We start from the raw sequence: 10,236 nt of genomic DNA, 5'->3' as shown, positions 1-10,236 counted from the left end.
TATAGGTAAAGGTAAAGGTTCCCCTTGCACATACGTGCTAGTCGTTCCCGACTCTAGGGGGTGCTGCTCATCTCCGTTTCAAAGCCGAAGAGCCAGCGCTGTCCAAAGACGTCTCCGTGGTCATGTGGCCGGCATGACTCAACGCCAAAGGCACATGGAACATTGTTCCCTTCCCACCAAAGGTGGTCCCTATTTTTCTACTTGCATTTTTTACCTGCTTTCGAACTGCTAGGTTGGCAGCAGCCGGGACAAGACACGGGAGCTCACCCCGTCACGCAGCACTAGGGATTCGAACCGCTGAACTGCCGACCTTCCAATCGACAAGCTCAGCATCTTAGCCTCTGAGCCACCACATCCCTTTACATTATAAGACATGGGCAAAGGCAGCCATTCTCTTGTTTGGTGTCAGTGCCCTGTTTCTAGGTAGAAATCTGACTTTTTAAGTTTTATCCCAAATATCCCTCTTGCATGCTCTCTCTCTCTCTCTCAGTCCACATTGCAACTGTGATTAATCAGGCATATTGGCCGAACGGGGGCAACAGCTCTGAAGATCATTATTATTTAAATAAAAAGCAAATATCTTGCTTATATTTTATCCACAGATAAAAAGTGACCACAATCACTTTTGCTTTGTTTTATTATAGAATCTGTGTTTTCTTCTCCGGACAGAAGGGGGGAAAAATTATTCTTTTTAAGCACTTAGATGCAGTCACTTTATCAAACTCAAAGTTTCGGAGAGCTGTAACTTCTGCGAGATGCAGCAGATTGTGACTTCAGCCTGAGAAGAAATTATTTGGTGGCTATTTTGCACGGGTTAAATGCATTTTTTTTGAAGCGGGGGATGTCAGGTTCTTCACTCCTGACTTTGACGGGAGTTATTTTCATGGAAAGCGAAAGTGAGTTAAAAACAAGCAAAATCCACACCTTTGCCTTTCTTAGCAGAGGCATTTTTAATCAAGGTCAGGATGAATAAATCCATTCAATGCAAATGTCTCACCTGGTGGAACTTAACAATTAAAGGCACCCTTTCTTTCATTGTTTTTTTTTTAAAAAATGTATTATTATTTGTTTTCTTCTTAGGGCGTGATATGTTTACCCAAGAGGAAGTTTAATCATAAAAGCAGCAGCTAAAGAGTTAGAACAGCGGGTCTGGCTCATTTTCGTTTGGAGAAAAAAATGGAAAACCCTTCTTTCAACTTTCTTCTCCAAAACGAAAGACAAGGCAAATTCTCAGGGTGCAAATTGAAGCCATCAGAATGCATCGGAGAGGACCAATCAATTGCAAACGTCCAAAACTAACTGAAAAATGGGATTCGAGAGACAGAGCTAAGATACCGGTTTTCAGTCTCAATAACTACAGTATCCCCGTCTAGATTTTGGAGGTGCAAAGCAGCACAAAATCCGCTCTTTTGACCTAACGGAATGCAAAGCTCGGTCTAACGTTTCCTGTCATTTGCTCTTTCCTCCCAAAGACCTATTTTAAAAATATTCAGGGGCTGGTTATTTCGTCTACCAATAGAAAAAAATCTAAAACCCCATCAACTTTCTAATCAAGCTTGAGTCCTACTCCTTGCTAAGATCTTTATAAAAGGCAGTGGAAGAAAAAGAGAGAAGAAAGAGAGAGAGAGAGAGAGAGAGAGAGAGAGAGAGAGAGAGAGAGAGAGAGAGAGAAAAGGAAAGAAAGAAAGAAAGAAAGAAAGAAAGAAAGAAAGAAAGAAAGAAAGAAAGAAAAAAAGAAGAAAGAAAAGAAAAGGAGGGAGGGAGGGAAGGTGGTAAAAGAAAGAAAAAGAAGAAAGAAAGAAAGAAGAAAGAAAGAAAGAAAAGGAGGGAGGGTGGAAAAAGAAAGAAAAGGAAGAAAGGAAGAAAAAAGAAAGGAAGAAGGAAGGAAGGAAGGAAGGAAGGAAGGAAGGAAGGAAGGAAGGAAGGAAGGAAATCTTTTCCCAGGCTCCAAAATTATGCACACCCAATGCACACCCAGCTTTAAAAGTTCAGCTTACCTGTAAGCAGGTCTGGTGAATCTTTTCTCTTCATCTGAAGTGCAGGCTGGGTAATCATCTGCATCATAATTAAAGCAGTTATAAGGGTATTGTGTGTTATCAAACATTCTTTTTTCCTGGATTTCGTTCAGCTCCCGAGAAGGAGGGAAGAGGTGGGAGAGCTGATGTTTCTTTATGAATGCTTCACTCCTCCCTTGCTCCCTCTCTTTCCTGCCCCCGGCCCCCCCACCCTCCTCTCTCTCTCTCTCTCTCTCTCTCTCTCTCTCTCTCTCTCTCTCTCTCTCTCTCTCTCTCTCTCTCTCTCACACACACACACACACACACACACACACACACACACACACACACACACTTAGGACACCCTGGCACTTTCCTTCGGAGCCCCCAGTGCCAGGCAAAATATATTCCCCATCGGCTGGTTCTCCTGCTCCATTCTCCCTTTGCGTTCAACAACGTGCTAGTAGAGAGGGACCTTCTCACCCAGTTCGAATTGGGTGAAAATTCTCTCTTGAACCCTTTCAAGGAGGTTCAAAGCTTTCCAGAAAGCTTTCAACTTAGCGACTGTAGTACCCTGGTAAAGGAGGCACCCGGGGGGAATCTGCTTGGGTGGTCCCAAGCGAGCAAGGACCTCTTAGACGTTGCTTGTCTACCGTGAAGAGTCAGGCGAGGTTAATAGGCTTGAAAAGGTGGGGTGATTGGTCCTTCTTCCTTGCCTTCTCCTGGCTTCAGTTTTTTTAAGCAGAATGCAATGGGAGTGATAGGTCTTCCTTCCTTCCTTCCTTCCTTCCTTCCTTCCTTCCTTCCTTCCTTCCTTCCTTCCTTCCTTCCTTCCTTCCTTCCTTCCTTCCTTCCTTCCTTCCCCCTCCCTCATTTTCCTTCCTTCTGTCCCTCCCTCCCTCCTTTTCCTTCCTTCCATCCATCAACCCTTCCTTCCCTCCCTCCCTCCTTTTCCTTCCTTCCATCCTTCCTTCCTTCCTTCCCCTCCCCACTCCCTCCCTCCTTTTCCTTCCTTCCTTCCTTCCTTCCTTCCTTCCTTCCTTCTTCCTTCCTTCCCCCTCCCTCATTTTCCTTCCTTCTGTCCCTCCCTCCCTCCTTTTCCTTCCTTCCATCCATCAACCCTTCCTTCCCTCCCTCCCTCCTTTTCCTTCCTTCCATCCTTCCTTCCTTCCTTCCTTCCCCCCTCCCTCCCTCCTTTTCCTTCCTTCCTTCCTTCCTCCCCTCCCTCCCTCCTTTTCCTTCCTTCCTTTCTTCCTTCCTTCTCTCTCTCCCTTTCTTTCTTTCTCCCTTTCTTCCTTCCTTCCTTCTCTCTCTCTTTCTTTCTCCCTTTCTTCCTTCCTTCTCTCTTTTTCTTCCTTCCTTCCCTCTCTCTCTCTTTCTCTCTCTCTTTCTCTTCCTTTCTTTCTCTCTCCCTCCCTTCCTTCTCTCCCTCTCTCTCCCTCTCTCCTTTCTTTCTTTCTTTCTTTCTTTCTTTCTTTCTTTCTTTCTTTCTTTCTTTCTTTCTTTCTTTCTTTCTCCCTCTCTCCCCCCCTCTGTCATCTATCTATCCATCCATCCTACCATCCACCCACCCCCTACCAACCTACCTACCTACCTACCTACCTCTCTCTCTCCTCGAAATGCTGGTGGGTCGCTTGGGACAATTCTGTATAGGGCCCCACCTTTGGTTTTTAAAACAAATTGGGGATGGACAATTGAACGGAGGGTGGGGCGCTTCAAAGGAGAAGCACTGTCAGAGAGGAAAGTTTTTTTGGGGGGAAAAATTGAAAGCATAACAGCTGGAGGCAAGAGAGCTCCATGTGTGGGCTTTGATCTACCGGGTGAATTAGCTAATAACTCTCTGTGTTTGGCATCCAGTCCTGTAACAATTTTGATCGTCTTCCTCTCTTGTTCTTGCTTTCTTTCTCCTCTCTCTCCCTCCCCTTCCCCTCCCCTCTTTCCTGCTTTTCCCACCCTACACACATGCACACACACACACACACAGAGAGAGAGAGAGAGAGAGAGAGAGAGAGAGAGAGAGAGAGAGAGAGAGAGAGAGATGCTTTGGGCCAAGGATGGGCTGCTGGAGGTTCGCAGGGGTTCGGGAGAACCCCTAGCTAAGATTCTGTGCACTTTGGAGAACCCCCAAATCCCACTCCTGGCTGGCCCTGTCCTCCCCTCCCCTCCCCCTCCCCTCCCAGGAGTCCCCAAGGGCCCCATTTTGGATGCACGTAAGTACAGGGCACACGTGGAGGCTCGGGGAAGGCGAAAAATGGGCCTACCGGATGTTCGGGAAGGCCGGAAACAGGCCCATTTCTAGCCTCCAGAAGGCCTCCGGAGCCTGGGGAGGCTGTTTTTGCCCTTCGGGAGGCTTGGGGAAAGCCTCCGGAGCCTGGGGAGGGCAAAAACAGCTTCCCCTGCCGTGGTGCAGGAGGCTCACTAAGCCACACCCACCATGGCCACGCCCACACAGCAACCGGGCAGAGAACCCCTCGCCAAAATCTTTCCAATGAGGGATGTCAAATGAAAAACAGCTTATTCAACAGTTCCCATGATAGGAAAAGGAGGGGAAAGTCCCTCGGATAAGGGTAAATGGTAGAGGGCCTCCCGCTCGAGCAGGGGGTTGGGCTAGAGGACCTCCAAGGTCCCCCCCAGCTCTATTCTGACGGAGGTGTAGGTGAGAGGAGACTTCAAAGGGTCCAGGAGATCATTCAAAGAGGATGGTTCTTGCAACGTTGCGGTGGCTTTGGAAGACTCTTGTTGGATTTGAACCAGGATGGAAATGTGGGAATTCACCAGGAGTAAAAAAAAAAATAGAGAAAAAAAGTTTTCCGATTTGCTTTAAGTTTTTTTTCCAAGGGAGAAGAGAATGATGATGATGATGATGTGCTGGATTTGAGGACAGAGTTAACTCGTTGTCTGGGTTCGCGCCATCCATTGGGTCATGATTAAATGAACTGGGGTCAGAGAACAGAGTAAGCAAGCAGGTTAAGGTAGTTGTGTGAATCCAGATCTTGCCTTTGAATTTTCATTTGACTGGTGCTTCCTGGGATTGGAGGGTTGTCATGATACGTCCTCCAAGTTAGGTGAAGGATCCTGATCACATGAAGAGCTCTTCTCTTCTCTTCTCTTCTCTTCTCTTCTCTTCTCTTCTCTTCTCTTCTCTTCTCTTCTCTTCTCTTCTCTTCTCTCTTCTCTTCTCTTCTCTTCTCTTCTCTTCTCTTCTCTTCTCTTCCCTTCCCTTCCCTTCCCTTCCCTTCTCTTCTCTTCCCTTCCCTTCTTCTCCTCTCCTCTCCTCTCCTCTCCTCTCCTCTCCTCTCCTCTCCTCTCCTCCTCTTCCCTTCCCTTCCCTTCCCCTCCCCTCTTCTCTTCTCCCCTCTTCTCCCCTCTTCTCTTCTCTTCTCTTCTCTTCTCTTCTCTTCTCTTCCCTTCCCTTCCCTTCCCTTCCCTTTCCCTCCCCTCTTCTCTTCTCCCCTCTTCTCCCCTCTTCTCTTCTCTTCTCCCCTTCTCTTCTCTTCTCTTCTCTTCTCTTCTCTTCTCTTCTCTTCTCTTCTCTTCTCTTCTCTTCTCTTCCCTTCCCTTCCCTTCCCTTCCCTTCCCTTCCCTTCCCTTCCCTTCCCTTCCCTTCTTCTCCTCTCCTCTCCTCTCCTCTCCTCTCCTCTCCTCTCCTCTCCTCTCCTCTCCTCCTCTTCCCTTCCCTTCCCTTCCCCTCCCCTCTTCTCTTCTCCCCTCTTCTCCCCTCTTCTCCCCTCTTCTCTTCTCTTCCCTTCCCTTCCCTTCCCTTCCCTTCCCTTTCCCTCCCCTCTTCTCTTCTCCCCTCTTCTCCCCTCTTCTCTTCTCTTCTCCCCTCTTCTCTTCTCTTCTCTTCTCTTCTCTTCTCTTCTCTTCTCTTCTCTTCTCTTCTCTTCTCTTCTCTTCCCTTCCCTTCCCTTCCCTTCCCTCCCCTCCTCTCCTCCTCCCCTCCTATCCCATCCTCTTCTCTCCCTTTCCTACATCTTCTTTCTTCCTCTCCCTCCTCCTCTCCTCTCCCTCTTTCCTCTCAATTTGGATGCTAAGATTGCCACTCGCCCTGTCTAGAAGGCCAGTTAAAAATTGCACTTCAATAATTATTTATGGGATCCGGGACCCACACAAGGCTTGTAAGAATCGCAGGGAATTTTGCCCCCTATGCATTTGAAATAATTGAGAGAATCTTATCAAAGTATTACCAAAATCCAGAATGTCTTGGATTCTATCACCAGAAGACCGGAAGTCTCTTTCTGCTGTGCTGACTGTTTAAGATACCCCCCCACCCCCAAATAAAGAAATACCTGTAATACTTTTCATTGCAATTAGCAGATTTCGAGTGTTTTGCAGAAAATGAAACGGAGTCCTCGTTTTCCTTTAGCATTCTGTTTGGCTGTTATAATTTTATCAATGTCACTGTAACCCAGGCAGGCTGCGATTGTAAAATTAAGATTTTTTTTTCTTTCTAGGCTGCTTCCCCCTCCCTTCCCCCCTCCTCCTTGCCTTTTTCGAATGCATATCTCCGGTATGCAAAGCTATAAAAACCATTTGATCTGGGCGATTAAACCGATGATGAAAATGTCGGGGAAGATTTGTTTTTAATATTTTTTGGTTAAAACAACATGAACCCAAATGGAAGTAAAAACTTCAAGTGAAATTGGGATGTTTTATCACGATGACAGCTTTGGAAAGGACTTTTCACCTGCAGCTGTGATCTGTTCATGAAGTCAGACTTTTTTGTGTGTGTGTGTGCGGATCATTTCATAACGGTTAGTGAAAGGGAGAGGAAAGAAAGAGAGAAGAGAGAGGGAAGGAAGGAAGGAGGGAGGGTGGGAGGAAGGAAGGAAGGAGGGAGGAAGAAGGAAGGAAGAAAAAGAAGGAAGGAAGGAAGGAGGAAGGAAGGAAGGAGGGAGGGAGGAAGGAAGGAAGAAAAAAGGAAGGAAGGAGGCAGGGAGGAAGAAAAAAGAAGGAAGGAAGGAGAAATGAAGAAAGGAAGGAGGGAGGAAGGAAGAAAAAAGGGAGGAAGGAAGGAAGGAAGAAAAAAGAAGGAAGGAAGGAAGAAAAAAGGAAGGGAGGAAGGAGGGAGGGAGGGAGGGAGGAAGAAAAAATAAGGAAGGAAGGAGAAAGTAAGAAAGGAAGGAGGGAGGAAGGAAGGAAGGAAGAAAAAAGGAAGGGAGGAAGGAAGGAAGGAAGAAAAAAGAAGGAAGGAAGGAAGGAAAGAGGAAGGAAGGAAGGAGGGAAGGAGGGAGGAGGAAGGAAGGCAGAAAAAAGGAAGGGAGGGAGGAAGAAATACAGGGATGGCGAACCTTTTCAGCACCGAGTGCTGAAAAGCTCATGCGGAAACATCGCGGACATGCAGTTGCCCGCACTTGTTGGGACCACGCTCTGGAAAAGCCAAATTTCTGGGTTCTGGTGCCCATGCATGCACTCCCAACAATCAGCTGGCTGGCACGCATGTGCACTGCCGTGCACATGAAGGACAGCTGATTGTCGCGCGTGCATGCACACCAGAAACTCGGAAGACAAACAGGCAAGGCCACGTGTGCTGGGCGACATGGCTTTGCGTGCCACTTTGGGCATATGTGCCATAGGTTCGCCATCATAGATATATTACATTTGCCCAAAGGCAGCCCGGTTTCTGTTGTCTGTCTGTCTGTCTGTCCCTCTCTCTCTCTCCCTTTCCCTCCCCCCCCTCTCTCTCTTATATTTATCCTATTTATCCCATCTCTCCTATCTCTCCATGTCTCCTGTCTATCCATCTATCTATCATCTACTTATTATCTATTCATCCATCCATCTCTATCCGAGAGCCATGGTGGCACAGTGGTGAGAATGCAGTATTGCAGGCGAACACTGCCAGCAGTTCGATCCTGACTCAAGGTCGACTCGGTCTTCCATCCTTCCGAGAAAATGAGGACCCAGATTGTTGTGGGGCGGGGGGGGGGGCAAGTGGTTGACTCTGTAAACCACTTAGAGAGGACAGTGAAAAGCACTGTGAAGCGGTATATAAGTCTAAGTGCTATGGCTATAGCTATCGCCTGGTCTGCATCTCCTCTTCCTTTCTCCCAAGGCCATTCTCACATACCATGACACATGCAGAAGAAACAAGAAAGAATAATATGGTGACCAGTTTTGGCCCCCACGTTATAAAAAAAAAGATGTAGAGACTCTGGAAAGAGTGCAGAGAAGAGCAACAAAGATGATTAGGGGTGGTGGAGTTTAAAAACTTATGAAAAATCATTTTGCAAAATATGGCCAGTCTAGAGAAAAGAAGGACTAGGGAGGAACATGATAGCAGTGATCTATGCTTGAGCACGGGGATGGACTAGAAGACCTCCAAGGCCCCTTCCAACTCTATTATTCTGTACCTTCTGTAAAAATGCAAACGTCTCCCATGGCATGGCCCTGGGTTGGGAAAAAAAAGAGATAGAAACTCTTTTCACATCTCCTGTAACCTTGTTTATTCTTAAATATCTGTCACTGCAAGCCAGCTAGGATTCCGCGTTTCCCACCAGGGCCCAAAAGTAGCATCACCCCCAAACCCAGAAACAAATATTTCGAGAGAAGCTCAGCTTGCGTTCACTTGCTTTCCTCTAGAGGGTGCAATCTGATAAGAATTCGGTTTATCAGGGCCTCTCCAAGCCCTTGTTTCACCCAGGATCTCCTCGATCACAGCCCAAGAGAAGGACTTATTTATTTGTTTGTCTGTCTGTCTGTCTGTCAAGCATGAATAAGATTTCAGATATAGGTATAAACATGATTATGAATGCATGAAATGGATACGAATAAATGGGGACAGTAGGACAGGGACGGAAGCAGAGGTGGGTTTCAGCAGGTTCTGACCAGTTCTGGCGAACCGGTAGCGGAAATTTTGAGGAGTTCGGAGAACCTGTAAATACCACCTCTGATTGGCCCCACCCCGATCTGCCTCCCGAGTCCCAGCTGATCGGGAGGAAATGGGGATTTTGCAGTAACCTTCCCCTGGAGTGGGGTGGGAATGGAGATTTTACAGTATCCTTCCCCTGCCATGCCCACCAAGCCACATCCACAGAACCGGTAGTAAAAAATTTTGAAACCCACCATTGGACGGAAGGCATGTTGGTGCACTTATGCACCATAGGTTATGGACCTCTTAGGAATGGGGTGAGGTCAATAATAGACAGTTTAAGGTTAAAGTTTTGGGGGTTTGAGGAAGAAACTACAGAGTCAGGTAGTACATTCCAGGCATTGACCACTCTGTTGCTGAAGTCGTATTTTCTGCAATCGAGTTTGGAGCGGTTTACCTTGAGTTTGTATCTATTATTTGCTCGTGTGTTGTTGTGGTTGAAGCTGAAGTAGTCATTGACAGGAAGGACGTTGTAGCAGATAATTTTATGTACTACGCTTTTAGGTCAGACCGAAGGGGGCATAGCTCTAAGTTGTCTAAGCCCAAAATTTCAAGCCTGGTGGCATGAGGTATTCTGCTGTGAGCGGAGGAGTGGAGGACTCTTCTCGTGAAATACTTATGCAGGATGGGCAGAATGCTAAGACAACTTTTGAAAAGAAAAGGGGGGAAAAAAGGACAGAATCAAGAACAAAGAAAGCGAGAGAATCGATGCTGCTGGGGTCGCTCATAATAAAACTCTATTCCTCCCCTCTCAAGAAACTACTGGCAAATGTCTTCTCTCCGTGGGGGGTGGGTGGGGAAGGGTCCTTCAGACAGTCATTCATGCCCTGGTCAACCCCTTGGCTTGACTACTGCAATGTGCTTTACGTGGGGTTGCCCTTGGAGACCATCCGGAAAATTCAACTGGTCCAGAATGCAGTGGTGCAGATAATCCCTTTTCTTTGTTTTCTTTGTTCCAATCTGGATTAATCTTCCTTCCTTCCTTCCTTCCTTCCTTCCTTCCTTCCTTCCTTCCTTCCTTCCTTCCTTCCTTCCTTCCATCTTTCCCTTCCTTCCTTCCTTCCTTCCTTCCTTCCTTCCTTCCTTCCTTCCTTCTTTCTTTCTTTCTTTCCTTTCTTTCTTTCTTTCTTTTTCTTTCTTCTTTCTTTTTCTCTCCTTCCTTCCTTCCATCCTTCCATCCTTCCTTCCTTCCTTCCTCCCTCCCTCCCTCCCTCCCTCCCTCCCTCCCTCCCTTCCTTATATACTGCTTCACTTTTACCGACCTCAGAAGGATGGAAGGCTGAGTCAGCCTTGAACTACCGTGTTTCCCCAAAAATAAGACCCTGTCTTATATATTATTTTTTTTGAACCCTGAAATAAGCGCCTGGCCTC

At 46.9% G+C, this 10,236-nt stretch overlaps 1 protein-coding gene across 3 annotated transcripts in view; it reads right to left on the bottom strand.

Moving 5' to 3' along the window:
• Positions 1 to 2,789, bottom strand: part of FOXL3 (forkhead box L3) — a 10,345-nt gene extending 7,556 nt beyond the window's left edge. Inside the window, exons 1-2 of one of the 3 annotated variants that reach the window (XM_060693070.2) lie at positions 2,626 to 2,789; positions 1,998 to 2,055 (exon numbers count right to left, since the gene is read on the bottom strand). Coding sequence is in view for 2 of the 3 variants with exons in the window: in XM_060693067.2 (XP_060549050.2) it covers positions 1,998 to 2,104 (107 nt within the window). In the remaining variant the exon portion in view is untranslated. The other 2 variants (XM_060693067.2, XM_060693068.2) reach the window with 2 other exon arrangements.
• Between the last annotated feature and the right edge of the window lie 7,447 nt (positions 2,790 to 10,236).

Source organism: Pantherophis guttatus, chromosome 14 (assembly GCF_059756535.1).
Source record: "Pantherophis guttatus breed Tessera chromosome 14, ASM5975653v1, whole genome shotgun sequence".
In the NCBI taxonomy this organism is placed as follows: domain Eukaryota; kingdom Metazoa; phylum Chordata; class Lepidosauria; order Squamata; family Colubridae; genus Pantherophis; species Pantherophis guttatus.
This window is presented reverse-complemented; position numbering and strand designations above follow the sequence as displayed.